The sequence below is a fragment of the Barbatula barbatula genome (genome assembly GCF_947034865.1).
Source record: "Barbatula barbatula genome assembly, chromosome: 19".
In the NCBI taxonomy this organism is placed as follows: Eukaryota; Metazoa; Chordata; class Actinopteri; order Cypriniformes; family Nemacheilidae; genus Barbatula; species Barbatula barbatula.
The window spans coordinates 16,711,803-16,729,364 of NC_136782.1; the positions used below are offsets into that span (position 1 = coordinate 16,711,803).

The 17,562-nt window shown below is 37.1% G+C and overlaps 2 protein-coding genes across 2 annotated transcripts in view; one reads left to right on the forward strand and one right to left on the reverse strand.

Annotated features, from left to right (window-relative positions):
- Positions 1-194: 194 nt before the first annotated feature.
- On the reverse strand, positions 195-13,060 carry hsph1 (heat shock 105/110 protein 1). Its single transcript, XM_079481877.1, has 18 exons — positions 12,079-13,060; positions 10,716-10,773; positions 10,475-10,615; positions 10,258-10,380; positions 9,890-9,989; positions 9,670-9,803; positions 9,335-9,579; positions 8,959-9,187; positions 7,780-7,886; positions 7,521-7,654; positions 7,191-7,390; positions 6,718-6,807; positions 6,420-6,557; positions 5,013-5,138; positions 4,693-4,800; positions 4,226-4,345; positions 1,850-2,011; positions 195-1,260 (listed from the first exon to the last, which is right to left on the reverse strand). The coding sequence occupies exons 1-18, from the start codon at positions 12,285-12,287 to the stop codon at positions 1,084-1,086; spliced, it is 2,601 nt and encodes an 866-aa protein (XP_079338003.1). The 5' UTR covers positions 12,288-13,060; the 3' UTR covers positions 195-1,083.
- b3glcta (beta 3-glucosyltransferase a) overlaps positions 12,783-17,562 on the forward strand; it is a 51,879-nt gene continuing 47,099 nt past the window's right edge. The window contains exon 1 of the mRNA XM_079481878.1: positions 12,783-13,242. Coding sequence (XP_079338004.1) covers positions 13,179-13,242 — 64 coding nt within the window. The 5' untranslated portion in view covers positions 12,783-13,178. The remainder of the gene's footprint in view (positions 13,243-17,562) is intronic.

Genomic DNA, 17,562 nt, shown 5'->3' on the forward strand with positions numbered 1-17,562 from the left:
GAAACAGCAGCATAAGTGTTTTGATTTCGCAGTACTACATTTACTGATCTATTGGATTGCAGATGCACTTCACTGTTTGTTTCAATCAGCGTTCCTGTTTTTTCTTCATCCATATTGGAATCTTACAACAAATTATTTATTTATGTTCTGGTTGTCAAGACAAAACTTGACAACCAGAGTTTTAGAATTGTTTTACTTTATTGCAACTCCAATATTAATATATGCAATTTAGAAAGACGTGTTTCAATCCAGTACCTCGGAGATGACACACAGTTTTTTTTTGTAGGCCAACCCGGAAATAAGCGCAGCGCTGGCCCTCTGTACCGAAAGAGTATGCGTTTTTCACATAGACTTTTTCAAAAAATAAGCTTGTTATTAACAAAGGTTTATGATGTTGACACATTTTGTCTATCAATACAATCTTTACCATCTAAAAAATCAACACCATTTGTTACCTTTGAAGCCTATATACAATTTAGGCCAGAAGTAAATAGATAACAAGATGCTATAAACAGACTTCAATTAGGTTCGCTCGATATAAACATCACCACCCCAAGCCTCCGACAATTCTTTCAAATATTTTTAATTTATGTTTTCCCTGGTAAATTGTTACTCTGTGAATGAATCTGCATCTATGTTTTAAGAGATTTGTGCCTTGTTGCATTGTTTGTGAGCTTTATATGTGCAATGCTATCTAACGCCCCCGCCAAAGCCACTTTTAGCAACTTGTTAGCAAACGCCATTTTAAAGACACAATAAGGCTTTAAAAAATCATAAGCGGGTAATAATTGGTGTGTTTTATGTCATAAAATAAAACGTTTTGGGCGATTTACCAAAAACCCATCCAAAAAGACTTGAAGACTAGACTGAAACTAAGGAGGAAGAGAAGATTTCCAAGTGAGATATCAAAACTGTCAAGATTTTAACTCTTAACATTAGGATAACAAATTTTCTCAACATAAGAAATAAGATTAAAACTCTGTGTCTCTTAACATAAAATATATAAAACAAAAAGCCTTATTTAAATATGTTTGCATGACAACTGAAAACAGGCCATGACAAACAATGTTTCCTACTAGGCTACTAAATATTGACACTATTACATTTCACGTCATTTTCCACAAAATCTGTGTATTCCATTGTAACATCTACTGGGCTATTCTTGTTGTGTGGGTGCTCTGGTTGAATGTTATTATCCATAGGAGAGTCGACTCTGGGCTTGGGTTGGGATACAATCTCCTCACAAATGTTGTTTAGTGCCTTAAGAATGACATGAAAAAATGTTTAATCCAATGCAATAAAACTGTTTCGATAAACAAACACAACTATATCATCAATAATGTTTGATAACATGCCCACAGTCTAAATGACTTTAACCCTGATTTGTCAATACTTGCATATCAAATTTAACAAATAAGTCTTGCTAATAAAATATGAACATGCAGCACTAAAATGAAAAAAAGCTTGAGTGATTTTTAAAAAGCTCTGTGACATCACCGTTATATTAAAGAGATAGTTCATCCAAAAATTAAATCCCGTCATCATTTACTCAATTTCATACCTGTATAAATGATGAATTTATACAATGAAATATTTGTAAGAACGTTAGTAATTTTCAGTTCTGTGATATCATCGATTACCATAGTAGGAAGAATAATATGGTAGTCAAAGGTGCCTGAGAGCTCTTTGCTTTCCTTAATTCTTCAAAATATCTCATTATGTGGCTGAGTAAATGATGACAGATTTTTGGATGAACTCCCTCTTTAACCCAATGGCTGCTCAGACATAGAACTCTATACTGACTACATTTCCCACAAAAAAAAACATCTTATTGGAAGATTCTCCTCACCTGTAATTTCTTCCGGATCTGAGTGCTGTGTATGGCGGGTTCCTGGTCCGGTGTGAGTCTATTCTGAGAACTCTGCATGTTTGTCATCCATACATGTGTATCTTCAACACACACTCTGACTTTGTCCATATCCACAGCATCGATATGACTGTAATTTTCATTCTGTTGAATTGGTTATATAAAATCTATTAAAACAGCCATTTCTGGTCCTTTTTTATGCTGATTGGTCGATAGCTGAGGTTTATGATCACCCAAAAATGAAAATTCTGTCACGAATTACTCACCCTTTAGTTGTTCCAAACCAGTATAAATGTCTTTGTTTGGTGGAACACAAAGACATATATTTGGAAGCATGTTAGGAACAGACAATTCTGAGGCACCATTGACTAGCATTGTAGGAAAAATTGTGTATTGTTTTTGTTCTGTTAAACACAAAACATATTTTGGGCAATTTATGGTAGTGAATGGTACAACAGAATTGTCGATTGCTAACAATATTTTTCTTTGTTTTCAACAGAACAAAAAAATGATAAGAGGCGGAAGACGTTTATATAAAGCATGTATAACACATTAGTTTTCTATCATATTTTGTAAAGACATGATACAACTAGTAAAATGCAACGTTATTATTACAACCGCGTGAATTTGCCTCCCCGCATAATGGATCAGTGGAACAATCCATTAGTTATGCACCTACGTCCGCAGCTCAGTGGGCAGAGCTATGGTAAAATTAGGGCAGGCAAGAGAGGAGGCAGAGGCGGTTAGAGCTTGGAAGAGCGAGAGAAAATATATTAGCGGCAGATTAAGTATATAATGAAACGCCTATATACCCTGGCGGATGTGGCCAACCTTCCAAAAGTCTCTTCTTTTTACAAACTCAACCGATAGCCAACACTCAGTGCTGCTCCCATAGCAGCTGCAGCAGCCTCTCTCCCGCCAGACACAGAGGTGTGTTTTGTCCTGGCCCCGTAAAATGACAATGTGCGGCCCAAAATCAGTACACAAACTGAAAACAGACAGTTTTCATGAATGAACATTTCTCATATAAAGAGCGCTGTGAGCTTATTAGGAGCGGGCCAGTTCAAAGATTTGACTTTCTCAGTTAACAGTGATGACCGTCGATTCACATTCAGAAACAAAGTTACATTTCAGCAAGAAAAATGGTTTTAAGATAGAAAATGCATAATAGGTCTTGAGACCACAAAAAATTATAATATATCAAAGTGTAAACACACTTAAGGGTTATAAAGGCCCGGAAGCACATCACGACTGTTGGGGCCCCATGCTTGAAATCGCTTAGGGACCCAAATCACTACGTCCGCCCCTGGAAATTATACAGTTTGAAACAACTCGTGGGCGAGTAATTCATGACAGAACTGCTGCTTCAACAATAAACAAACATCTATGACTTCATCTCCAGGTTACTGTGTAACGCTCAAAGATGAGCGTCATGTGGCATATGTATTACACCTTCTGACAGAATAATAATGATATTTTATGATTAGTTAGATTTGGCTTGAGTGTCATGGTTCTGCCACATCTTGTCAGGTTTTTCTTGGGGCAGGATCGTGACATTACCACTTGTTTTGTTTGAAGAGAAACACATTATTGTTCGTCACAACATAATGTGCTTTCTCTCCTGTCTTGTCTATGTCCCCGCCCTCTCGTTACCTCGTTAATTATCTTGTTATGGTTTCATGCCCCTCACCTGTTCCCTGCTTGATTTAGGTCCTTATTTAATGCTCTTGTATTTTCTGTTCTGTGCTCGTTTGTTTTGTATAACTCATTTGTTTTGTATTACTCGCCCTTGTTTATGCCTTGTGAAACCATTGTATATTGGTCCTGGTCCTCGAGTGATGTCCTAGTCTAGTTTAGTCTAGTCTCTATTTTACCCCCTCGTGTGTCTTGTTTTGTGTTTGTTAAATAAATCATTGTTTCTCCCACACCTGCTGCCTGCGTTTGTGTTCTGTCCTTCCCCAGTTGTGACATTGAGGTTGCACTTTACTGTTAGATCCAACATTATTCTAAACACTTACATTAAAACTTTACATTAAAGGTGAGACAATAAAGCGTGTAATTGCTGAAACAACAGCATCAAATGGAATTCTTTTTTGTGATCTTGTATCAGACGCAACTTTTTTTATAGATAGTAACAAATTAGGTATTTTGGCATTTTTACAAACTTGATATACTGTATATCTGAAATATTACCGAAACCAATAACTTGCGTTATATACGCAATAACGTTACATTGTTTAAGAAAACATTTAAAAGCATCTTGTATCTCCCTTCGGATGATGCAATATTCAATGAATCCATCAGATGATTTGTTGAAATAATATGACAAATAAAGTCAAAGTGACAGCATGTACTTACTCCATTCTTAAACTCCTCCATTATAGTCACGTAGCTCTGTATTTTGGCTGACAGCTTTTCAAACATTTTGGGTCTCTTTATGGACTCCTGGTATCTGTCTTGCACAGGCAAACCCAGTTTCTGTGGAATAAAACAATGCGGCTCTAATGCATCACTGTTTGTAAGCATGAATGCCTATGCTAGATACGCAGCCGATTAGCATTCTTCCTAAAGTACTACGTAGGAATTCTGAAAGCTACACAAATGAGTCTCCAGCTTTTAAACTAAACGCATGTCATTCAGAATGCCTTGAGCTGTCAAAACAGTGCAAGTCAATTAAAACAGCTAACCTTGGTTGGACATAAATCAGACAAAATGCAAAGCATTAAACCTTTTTTTGTTTAATACTGTGAGAGAAAAAAATCATCCACACAAGTTTAGCAATGATCAAATGTGTTTGTGTTTATAAGAAGGGGTAAACAACTCACGTGGATGTCCTCCTGTTTGTTAAGGTAGGTCTGTTTATCTTGGTCTTCTCCTTCCTCATACAGCCAGTTCTCAGTTCCATTTAAAAGTTCAAAGAACTTCTGATAGTCCTGATGAAAAAAACAAATTGTTTTGTGTTATTTTATGTTTTGTTAACCAGACCGTTTCCAACAAATACTTGTAAACTAATTATTTATTCCGAATTTATGCTACTGAAAGAATTATGGATCAGAAACAGCCCTCATGAAATAGGAAGCATAAAAACATCTAGTACTGAAAGCCTTTCTAAATGATAAATAGACAATCTGCAGAGATACATTACCTCAGCACTTAGAAATGTCTGATACGGGCCCTCCAGCTTGTGTCTGTAATAATAAACATTTTCTTCAACTGCATTTTTGGCATCGTTTCGCTCTTTCTCTAGGCAATCTTGCTCTATCATTGTTTTCTGCGTGAGGAAGGAAATAGGATTTTACATGGCCAGGTTTGACATCAGAATGTCTTTAATCTTTTTTTATAACTTTTCACAGACAAGGCCTAAGACTAGTCCCAGACTAAAATGAATTTTTAACTGAAAATAACTTGCCCTGACATATTTTAAATATGCCAGTGCCAATGTTTTGTCTTAAGATGCACATCAGTAATGTTTTTTTCAATGGCATTTTAATAAAAGCGACTTAAATAGCCTTAACTAAGGCATAGGCCTTTGGCTGAGGCTAAGACTTGTCTGTGAAACCGGGCCTATGTCAAACTTCATAAAGCTGTATACTATTTAAATGTATATTGATAAGTGAGACATCTTCATTAAAGGAGAAATAGCGGACTTTAGCATCTCAGTTGTGTCACGTGGACACCAAAGTCAACAATCTGAACTCACAAGTTCTTTCAAGTATTTCTCACAATAATTGTATAGCATTATTTTTATTTGTATATTTATTTATTATTCAGTTAAGTAAATCCAACTGACTACTGAGTGATCACAAACATCTACATCACAACTATAAAAGAGCAACCACTGAGCGATAGCATTGTCATCTAGACCAAAATATTGGATTTAGACCATTAGATATCTTATAAAATAATTATGCACAAATGGGCATATATATATATATATATATATATATATATATATATATATATATATATATATATATATATATGTAAAACTTTGAAGAAAAGAAACTACTTACTGTGGCAAAACTTGGCACTCGGTTTCTTAAGTATTTTAGGTGGTTGCTATGGTGTTGCTTAAGTATTCTGGGTCATTGCAAAGGTGTTGTAAGGTGGTCTAAATGATTGATAGGGCATGGATCGATGGCTACACCACTGGTAAAGTCATAGCACAACTCTCCTGTATAAGCTGCTCAATTTTACTTCTCATTTATGGGTCTAAGACAATCAGTGAGGGTAATGCACCAAAGTTTAGTCCAGAAAAAAAACTGAATAATAAGAAGAGCACTACTAACTTTGAGAAAGGTATTTAATAGGCTACTCAAGCAAAAGAATAGACACAAGCCAAGTATACTTAGAAGTCAAAAGATTAAGTACAAGTATAGGCCAAATATACTTAAACTTTTCACTCGTAAAAATCAAGTATGCTTAAGAATACATTTAAGTATATTTCTAAGAAGTACATAAGAAAAAGTCTAAAAGTATCCTTCCCTTTTTTAAAGTTTAAAATAAGTAAACTTATAGCACACTTGAATAAACTTATTTTAGATAAGGGTACCTCCTGATCGATGTAAGTGCTGAGGCAATGCTTTGGTAACTGCTGGCTAATCGTCTCCTCGATGGGAAGTCCTACGTGTTTTACCTTCATTCTTGCTTTTTTAGCATCAGGGGGTTGATTGTTTACCTCTCCATTCATCTGTGGAGAAAGAATACCAACCATTAGCATAGCGATTAGACAGTCTGTCAAACTGACAGATGACAATAGCAGTTTAAGTAAAGAACATCCACAGACCAACTTATTGTGTACAAACTTAATGGGTTGAGCACATGGTAAGTGAGAGATCAGGTTCACTTACGCTCAATCCATCTGTATAATTTTGCTCAGTTTTCATGGGGGGACACTGTGATGTTGGCCGGCTTACAGTGCTCGTCTCATGTGTCTTGTCCTAGAATCACAGTCCCAGGAAGCTGAATAAATTCTATGCAATACTGCTGAATCACAACAAGGTGCCAATCGCCCACTGTCACCCTCATTGAAACCCATTATTATTTATTTTATAAAGCATAACAGTGAGAGTTATGTTAGCCAAGCTGTTATAAACTGAATATTTCAAGTAATTTCAAGAACATTCTAAGTGATTTTTTGTACGTACAGACATGACAAAAATTTCTAGAGAATACATTATACAACATAATTTGCTAATCAATTAAAAAAGCATTTATGCAATAGAAACATTTCGTCGGTGATCAAAAATGAGATTATAATAGCACACTAGTTATTGTTAGTACACGTATGGTTGCCATAGATGGAATGCCACATGGTACCAACCTGTGCGTCCAAATCAAAGCCATCGTCATTGTACATATGTCCATTTATTTCCGTAGTTTCAGTCTCATCAGCGCTGACCGTTATGACCGCAGTGGCTGAGGTCACACTGACTACACCATTGCAATTGACTACAACTCTGACCTTCACCTTTGCCTTTTCTCCATCCTCCTGTGGTTGAATATTCTGCACTTTAAATTCTCCTGTGGAGTTAACAAATGCAACACCATATGCATGCACTGCTTCAAAGTCTGATTTGAAATGTGTTAGTATGCGTTGGACGCACAAATCTCACTCTGTAATGACCAGAAGGGAAATGCCCTTGATTCTCACCAATTTTTGCCTCGGGAAAGGGCAGCGAGGCTGGATCCGAATGAAAAGCTTCCAAAATGAAAGGCTTGCTTCTGTAAAATGTGATGATTTTGGCTGAGGGACAGGGATGGTTCCTGCCAAATATCTCATGGCAGCTGGAGGGAAAGGACAGAGGTGCATTGGTATCTGGGCCGTGTGATCAGATGTGAAGAATAACAAAAATTTACAATTATTCCCATGCCTGCCTCAGATATGAGATTATGCAAAGTGAGAAGCTTACGATTTGCCTACATCTGCTTCACTGGTCCAGGAAAGAGATATGGGGAACGGGACAACATCTGTGATTGTGAAGTCTCGTACTTTGAATGCAGCGGACATCATGGCACACTATTGAACCAACATAATGTCACACCATAATTTTTTTTAATCAAATGTGCAGAATATCACAAACTACAGCGTTTTACTTTAAAGGTCCAGTGTATGAAATTTAGCGGCATCTAGTAGTGAGGTTGCGAACTGCAACCAACGGCTCACTCCAACCCTCCCTTTTAAAGCACTACGGTGGCTGACACACAACAAACAAGGGGCCCAGTGCTGTATGTAGATAGAAATAGTTCATTCTAAGGAAATAAAAGCATGACGCTTCATTATGTAAGGACTTTATACATCTTTGAACACATAGTAGTGTATATTATATTGCATTTCTGTCAGTAGATCCTCCAAAATTATACACTGGACCTTTAAATCTATTACAAAATAAATGGCTGAGGTCCTCAACATGCTTCCCATCTTCTTAGTCTCCCCATTCAAACTCGGCCAGAATACTTAAATGGTTTTTGGATTATAATCTTGGCTAATAGTTAAAAAGGAAACAGTACTGGCCAACAAGGTTCGAACCTTTATCATCTTCATTGTCTTTTAAATAAACTACTTTATTAAAGATCTATTAAAAACTTAGATTCTTTTTTAGAATTTAGTTAAGGATTTTATCAATTTTTTACCACACACATACATATTTTAATGGTTTGGTCTGATCTAAAAGGGCATTTTGATCAAATATTGTAAAAAGATGGACATCGCTTTTGGCCATTACTGTATTTAAAATAAACAAAATTAGGCACTTTAGTTTGAAATTATAGGGATAGATTACCCAAAAACTAAAATTATGTTATCATCTACTCACTCTCTTATCATACAACACTATCATGTTGTTCTGAACAACAGAAAAGAAGATATTTTGAAGAATGTTGGTAACCAAATAACGCCGGTACCCATTCACTTCTATTGTATGGAAAAAAACCAAAGTCAATGGGTATTGGCATTGTTTCATTACCAATATTCTTCAGAATATATTATTTTGTGTTCTACAGTCATACAGGTTTGAAAATAGAGGGTAAGTAAATTGCAGAATTTAATATTATCCCTATAATAGTATATTGTAATGTAGAATTAAACGTACCTGTAATGCACAGCCTCTGGCCACTGCCTCATCTGCATTTAAAGTAGTGCTCACATCCCTCTTGAAGAACTTACAGATCTGGGTCTTCACCGCAGGTATCCGTGTCGCTCCCCCAACAATCTCCACCGCGCTGATATCCTGAAGCTGTTTGCAAGCCTGTTCTAAAGCTGACACCAGAGGAACCGTCACCCTCTCGATCAAATCGGCACACAGCTCTTCAAATTTAGCCCTGTATGGAGAAACACATTTACTTAATCTCTTGCTTGAGCAACTAGGTTTTTACTCCAGCTGTTCCTTCATAAACATTTGGCTGCAAATGATCTGCGATGGCAATTTCCAAATACGGTTAAACTTATTTATATATTCAGAAGCGTACCTGTTCATTTTTCCAGAGACATCCCTGTCATCCACAAAGCATTCGATGTTCATAGGAATGTCTGTGGAGTTGCTGCTCATATGTTTCTTGAGCTTCTCACACTCCTGCGTCAGTCGCAGTAGAGCTCGAACCCTGGACTTTATATCCAGCTTGTACTTTGCCTTAAACTCAGCACAGAAGTATTCCACCAGCCTCTGATCAAAGTTTCTCCCTCCCAAATAAGGATCAAAGGCAGTCGACAGTACCTGCAAAGTACAGAGTGTGCATCAATATGCCTCAAAATGCAAACCTGCAGAGAAATCTATACGGTTCATCCGATGAATTCAGATGTTCACCTTCAGCTTTCCTTTATTGAACGCACAAACCGAAACCTGGAGAGCCGAGTGGCCCATGTCCACAAACACCACAATCTTTGGCTTTTTGTCAGCACCTGGGAGATCTTCCTTGTATATGCCATAGTTTAAAGCCACTGGGATGACAAACAATGCAGAAGTATCAATATTGCTTTAGATGTGTCAAAGTCCTGTTGAATTGAAAAGCAAGTTCAAAAGATACCTGCTGTGTTATCATTCATAAGCTTCAGGCAGTTCAAACCGGCGATCTTGGCCGCATCCAGCATGGACCTTCTTTCTGAATCAGTGAAGAATGAGGGGATCTATGCATAGTAAAATCATTTGTACGGCCAAAGAAAAAACACACACATACAAACCGTCGGATTGGTGGCTTGCACATACAAGGAGATTATCAACGCCTTGTTCAAATGGACTGTGGTCTCAGTGAAGACTTTCTTTTAAACCTCATGACAGGCCTATATATCACTATAAAACACTATTAGCATTATAAATTATTTTGAAAGAAAAATAATGGGCTAAAAGCTTCTAATTCTGGTGCATGCCTCTGGTCTCCATTAAATATCAACTCACAGAGATGACACACTCTGCCACTTTCTTCTGTAGATTTGCCTCTGTGATATCTTTCATTTTGGTTAACAACATAGCTGTGATCTGCTCAGCGCTGAAGTGATGCTCCTCATTGAGGTACATGACCTAATTGAGACAGCACAGGTTAATCTCTCGTCCAATACCTCCATCACCAATGCAAACAATATGTTCCTGTTACACCTAAGACAACAGTGTTTACCTTAAGACAAACCCTTCCGTCCCTTATTGGTACCAATTCATATGGTAAACTCGCTCTTTCACTTTGAACAACGTGATCCTCAAACAACCTGCCATGCAATCTCTTAAAATGAAAGACGGTGCTTCCGGGATTGGTTATCATCTAGAAGTTTTAAAAAGAAGAATGATGATACATCATGCCAGATCTCACTTAAATGTAAGTGACAAAAATGAGAAGCGTTTAGATTTTATTTTAGGCCTACCTGGTTTCTTGCAGCATTCCCTATAATTCTGTTCTTTGAACAAAATGATATAACAGCTCTGCAAGAATATTAAGAAGTATATTAAACATAATCTTTTCACTCAATAATGAAAAATCTGTCATGAATTAATTCTTTGTTCTGTTGAACACAAAGAAAGAAATTTGGAAGAATGTTAGTAACTGAGATTTCTGGGGCACCATTGACTACCATTATTTGGGTGTGTTTTACTAAATTCTTTGAAATATTTTATTTCGTGTTCAACAGAATGAACAAAATGTTATTTCTACTATGGTAGTCAATGGTGATCTAGAAATCTCGGTTGCTAACATTTTTCAAAAAGCTTTCTTGGGTTTGGAACTAGACGGTAAATACTTAATTTAATTTTGGGTAAACATCGCTTTAATGACCCAACAATCTAGAATTAACACTCAAAATATCAATATTAAATACAACATATATACTTGTTCGAAATAAAAATGTATAAAAAAGCTTACAGGACACAAGCATATACATTCATTTAACATTTTGTAAACCCCCTCTTGTTTTTTATTAAATGGCCTGTCTCCCGGGTTTACTCTATAAACTCTTTGCATGTGTTGTGTGTATTTTTTTGCCCAAACTTCTTAAATGTATTTCAAAGCTGAGCTTCAGTTTACATTCAAAGCACAAAGTTATATAAAAAATCTTAAATATGCCTTTACTAATATATCAGAATAAAGGGGAAAGATGGGGATTTTCCAAAGTTAGACATTTGGCCACTACTGTAATTTAATAAAAATACAATTGATGTTGCTATTTTAATCTTTTTTTTTATTTTATTTTTTTTATTGAAGAAACATATGCAAATATACAGAACACTCAGAAGAGTATCAAAAAGGGTAATATAAAAGATAAAGGTTACAGGGTAATTACAAAATAAATATCGTACAGCTTTACATGAGGAATTTATATTAATAATATAATAAAATAATATAATTATATAATTATACTAATCCTGAGTATCAAAACCATAACAAAGTAATTGTTCATACAATTTCAGGAATCTATTACATTTTTATGTTGCTATTTTAATCTATTCCAGTTATTGTAGACCTGGTGACGTTTTTAAGGAACAGTGATAACTGAGAAAGTTAATAAATCATAATTAATGAGGTTATCCCTTTGTGATTTATAAATAGCACTGCATTTATTCAGCAAGCAGACACGACAAGTTTGACTAATGCTCACATTGTAACCCTTCAGCATGAGTGAATGCCACATGTGGAGTATATCAAGGATGTGAACCTGTCGACATGCGTCCGATGCATTGACACCACATGCTATATTTCTACATGAATATAAACAAACGCAAACGTCCACTTACGGCGTGCATCTGTCCGTGAATTCATTTGATAACGTCTCGATGCCTCCGCTCTTCACCACAGCAATATAGCAATTCTGAAATCCAACATCAAATCCCACGACAGCCATGCCGGTGCGTTTAAACGAAGTAAACAAAGCCGTGTCCCGCGTTAAGATATCAATAATCCGCCAGCGCGTATCAGTGCCGTCGTTTATTTTACCAGCGAGCATTTATATCTCGTTTCAGCGAACTTTCCGGAAACTTCCTGCCAATCCTGAGCACCGCAGTACGTTGTCAAACCGCTTTAACGCGCGGTCCTGCCCGCCCCGGTTCAGAGTCAGACTTGATGCATCGCTGTGCAGAGCAGACGGCGCATGACATAGGCTATCGCGATAGCAAGGCTGTGCGTTCACCATTGCCTGTTTTGAAATGATCTCGCGGTAGTTTGATGTCATGCGCCGTTTGGTCTACGCAACGCCGCGTAAACACGACGCATCGATCGCGCTGAGATTTCCAGAGCTTTCTATAGTAACCGCGGTCCAGGATGCTTTTCATTTTAATCTAGTGGTTGAATTTGGCATTCAACTAGTCAGCAGACGCGTGAAAAGTGAGGAAAACACCGAGACAAAAGAAGGAGAATGATAAATCAATTTTATATTTCTCAATACACAGCGATTTCTGTCTAAATCCGAAATTAGCTGTCAAATGTTTTACCGTGGGAAAACACTCAAATGTGAGCGCGTGACGCGGCGGTCGTGACAGTTTGCCTTCAAACGGTAAAACGTAACATATCGCTCATATGTGGGATGCTAAACGAGCACGTTTTCAGATTAATTCAATAATCTCCAGATGGGAAAAATCTAAACAGCTACACTAACTACAACTAAACATGTAGCATAAACATTGTAACGGCGCTTGATGTTGGCAATAGGCGAGCTGCCCGTTGTAGTTCAGGAAGTGACCGGAAGAGGGTGCAGCCGGCACGCGTGCCCAACAGGAAATGTCCTCGCAAAACAAAGCGCCGCGATGATACTCCACGAACAGAAGTGAGTGTTGCCAACACTCTTCTCCAGCACAACCACAGCGCACTGACACTTTGCGGGATCCGCGCGTTTCTTACTATGCTTTCCAAAAGCCCCCGTGTCGGACACAGCGTCGCTAAGTGTTTCCTGCTGTTGTCGCTTGGTGAGTAGCCTACTTCTCTGCTCCAAAATCGGAAGCAAGTTTTCCTATTCGGTTCGTTGTTTGTGATGCGGTAGACTTTTTATTGACTACTTTTACAGATGGAAAGCGTACAGTGTGGAGGGTGACAGTTCTTTAGTGGCATCAGAGTATATTAGCATATTTTAAAAGATACAAATGACACCGTATTGTGGTTGTGGTATATGTTTAAGATACATAACGGTACATTGAATATGTTCACAGTTGAATGTGACAGTCGCGCGAATCTGATGTTAACGCACCTGGAGCATGCATGCTTTTTCAAAGTTGACTAGCAAGGTTTGCTGGTAGAAGAGGAGAAACGCCACGTACTTAGACGGGGGTCATTAAAACAAACGCTTTAGTTTTACAGAAGGTGTTTTGCAAATGTGAGTGGTAGTAAATGTTGTGTAAAACGTGATGAAAAATGAATTGTAGACAGCATTTTGTGTCTCAAAACCTAGTGGTTCGCCAACATTTATTGGCATCATCATCTGGCTATGTCTCAAAAGTATTGAGCAGCCTATAACAAGGTAGCATTTATGTGCATCATAGGTGTGCCAGGCAATGTCCTAAAAATCTAGTGAGCGAACTATCTACAGAAAACAACATTTTTGGGCATCATGTTTGACTCTCTCAGTAGCTGTTGTGGACACTGTGTGTTATTTGCAGCAGGAGTATCTTAGTCTTCATATTAATAATTCATGGAACAGACCCAACGCGTAATAGTCTAAAACGCAATTGTTTGGAGAAGATTTTGTATTGTTGGCAGAAGACTTAAAGGAACAAAAGAAAATCCGTTCATCATCATTTACTCACCCTCAGGATGTTTTCAACCTGTATACATTTCTTTGTTCCGAAAAAGACATATTTGGAAGAAAGTTTCAGTTCTGGAACATCATTCACTAGCGTAGTAGGAGAAAAATATTGTATTTTTTTGCCTCTGTTGAACACAAACTTTGATATTTTGAAGAACTTAGGAAAACAAACAGTTCTGAGCCCTTTTGTAGACAACGATGTCCCGGAACTGAAAATGACTTAAAAATATCTTTCTCTGTGTTTACGAGAACAAATTAATATGAAAATAAATGAAATGACATGAGGATGAGGGTGAGTAAATGATGAAAGCATTTTCTTTTTTGGGTGAGCTATGCCTTTAAGAGAAGCTTCCTTACTTTTTTAAACTCCCTCTCTTAAAGTTAAAAAGTAAACGCTAAAATGTTTTAGGGCGTTTACATGGACGCATCGGATTGAATTTATTCAGATTGTGCAATCTGAATGTAGTGTTTACTTTACATGAAAGGTAAATAAAGTGATCTGATTGATGCGTTTACATGACAAGCTTCAGATCCGATATAATCTGCTGACATGCACACTCTGCACACGTGTTTAGCTATTTACCCATTAAAACAGTGTCTTAAAGGACATGTTTTGTATATTTTATTGGACAAACGGCATGACATTTATTACAGTTTATAAAGGCAAAGTAATGTCTCATGGCAAAACTACCAAGACCCACCATAGCGTGTGCCAGCAAACAATAATTAGAATGTTTAACAACATCTAATACCGAACTTTAGAAGTGATAAACGGCTACTCAAACAATGTTATAAGCACAGACAAAGGTGTAACTTTGGTTTGAGAAGAGGAGAGGGACACAAAATGGGTGGAAATGTTTTTGATTTGAATCCCATTTCCTGCATTTACATACGTTTAGGCACTATGGTGATACAAAATCCATGAAATAATGGCTTTTCTGCATGAAGTCAGCGAAGGGCTGATGGGGGCAGCAAGTGATTTTCTTCATAGGGAATTCACTATCACAACCTCAAAATAGCTATGTTTTGCATTGTGTTTGATTGTTTAAATTGATTAAACCATGAAACCACACAGGGTTTTCATTGTGTAGCAAAATTAGTTGTTTATGAAGGGGGAAAATGCAAGTATTGACTGAGAAACGGAGGAAAAAATGGCTTGAATTTCCTATCGGGAGGAACCTGTTACGTACCTAAACAACGACCAGGGAAGCCCACTTTTCATAAACACTAGCTGCTGTTAAAATAACTAGTCCGATCGTCCATTATAAGCAGCTTAACGTAGCCTACCGAAACAACGACAACTCAAAACCAAATTTCTTTTATCATTCATTTTAATAAACATAGCTACTGTTAAAAGAACACGCACTTATTCCGGGGATAACAATAGTCTCACGTTAAATGTGTTGATTTTAAAGAAACCACATAACGTTGCTCGAGGCGGCAAAAGTTTTATCGGCCATATTGGTATGGTCATTTGGTATCACTCATCTCTTTTGTAAAGAGCAGGATTCTACTAACCTAATGTGTTTATCTTACACCTTGAACCACTATTAAAAAGTGGTGGATGGTGTGCTGTATTTTAAAGGATAATGAACCGCAAAATAATATATATAAACAGATTTTGTACTAGTCTTTGTCAGAATTTGTTATGTGCATCTAATTTTATTTTATTATATTGAGAAATAAAAGCCTTATTGGGGGTTCTTGTAGTGCAAGAATCTTTCTGGAACATCTGTAACGTGTCTACACCGGACGAAATAATCAAAATTTCAAAACGATTTATGGCCACAATCTAAATGAACAAGTTATGGCTTTACAAGGATGCAAACGTATCTTGCTGTTCATGAATGAGACTCTCTGTAACTAATTACTGGAGGTACTAACCTACTTTCAGTAACATCGACACCTGCCTGCAAAAAATCGCTTATTTTCGTCACTTCTCCAGACCCTGTAGAGCAACTCTGGCACAGGGGCCTTTGAAGATGTGTATATGTGCAGATATCAGCACCATCTTGTATTATTTATGATGAGCAGCACTTTAAGAGACAACATATCTTTTCTGTGTATCTGCAGGCAGGAGCCATCAGTCACAGGCTGCCGCGGTTTTGGAGCGAGGCAGCGATAATAAAGAGGGTCATTTAGGATGTGCATCTAAAATGTTTCGTTAGTTGATGAGGTAGCACAGATAGAAGAAAAATAACCAGCAGGTGTTTTGTTAAGCCGTCCCTTAAAGCCTTTCACACAGATGTGTCTCTGTTCCAGTGAAAGTTATATTCCGATGCTTGAGGTGGGAGTCTGTTTAAGTTAACAGTTTTGAGAGATAAAAGTGCTGTTTACATCCGACAGTTTGAAAGATAAACATATCACAATGTCTAAAAAGTGACTGTCAAATATGCATCCAAAAGTTCTGCAGGAAATACTGGGATAGAGAAGAGGCATGAAATCACTTTGGCTGTGCGAAGCCTTGCGCTCTGTTCTGCTTATCTGTGAGAGGCAGTCTTTAGGATTTGGCTTGGGTTTAAAAGCCATGGGAGATGGAAACAACCTAGGGATTTAGGATGCGCAAAGGAATGCTAATGCGTGTGTGTTCAGACCGGTGTATATTAATGTAAAGTGAATGATTATTTTAATTTTTATTGAATTTTCAGGTTATAGGTATACTTTAGAGTTATAATTAAATTGCATTCATGGCAAATGTGCTTGACTGTTATGAAAATAATCATTGGCTTTATTGTTTGTAAGGAAAGTGTTATTGAAATATGACCTGGATATACACTCATTAGTAGGGTTGGTACAATATATCGATATATCGATATCGTCGTCCTTCTCCGTGCGATACGAGAATCGATACGCTGCGCCAAAAGACGCTCTAAATATATTTCCAAGCGTTATTACATCATGGCTCCACTGGGTTAAATAAAATATGCTCCATGTATATTTGTAAATGAACGTGAATGTGCTTAGATTTAATACAAGTTGCTGAACTTGCTACTAAATTTTTATAGGTTTATTTGATTTAATCTGGTTAACGTGCAAGTATACAGTTTTTAAAATGTTTAAAATGTTTAATAAAGAGACACTTTTGCACTTAACCTTTTCATGAGCATTTTGTTTTCATAGGCAGATATAGTTATTTATCGTTATAGTTTGCCAAGCAATACATTGATTACCCTAGTGTCATCACATCATGATATTATCGACACCGTGAGCCCTGTATCGCAATCCGTATCATATCGCGAGGTACCCTGTTATTCCCACCCCTACTCAAAAAGTATTAAACAAAGATTTATTATTTTATGTTTGCATTTCATTTGACATTGTCATACAGAGTATGGTATCCTAGTTTAAAAAAAAATTCTATGTTATCAGTTTTCTCACTACTGTGCTCATTACGGCACTTTCATCAAAATCTGCTGAGCAATCACACATCATATTCAACAACAATCTCATGGTGTTATTATCAGGCCTGTAGATCTCAGCTCATCCT

Bases quoted from the DNA above. Each gene is read 5' to 3' on its own strand.
- hsph1 (XM_079481877.1), bottom strand. From the start codon at position 12,287: ATGCTCGCTGGTAAAATAAACGACGGCACTGATACGCGCTGGCGGATT. The intron at 10,381-10,474 runs GTAAACACTGTT...TGTCTCAATTAG, and splicing joins ACGGAAGGGTTTGTCTTAAG to GTCATGTACCTCAATGAGGA. The intron at 9,804-9,889 runs GTATCTTTTGAA...TTGTCATCCCAG, and splicing joins TATGAATGATAACACAGCAG to TGGCTTTAAACTATGGCATA.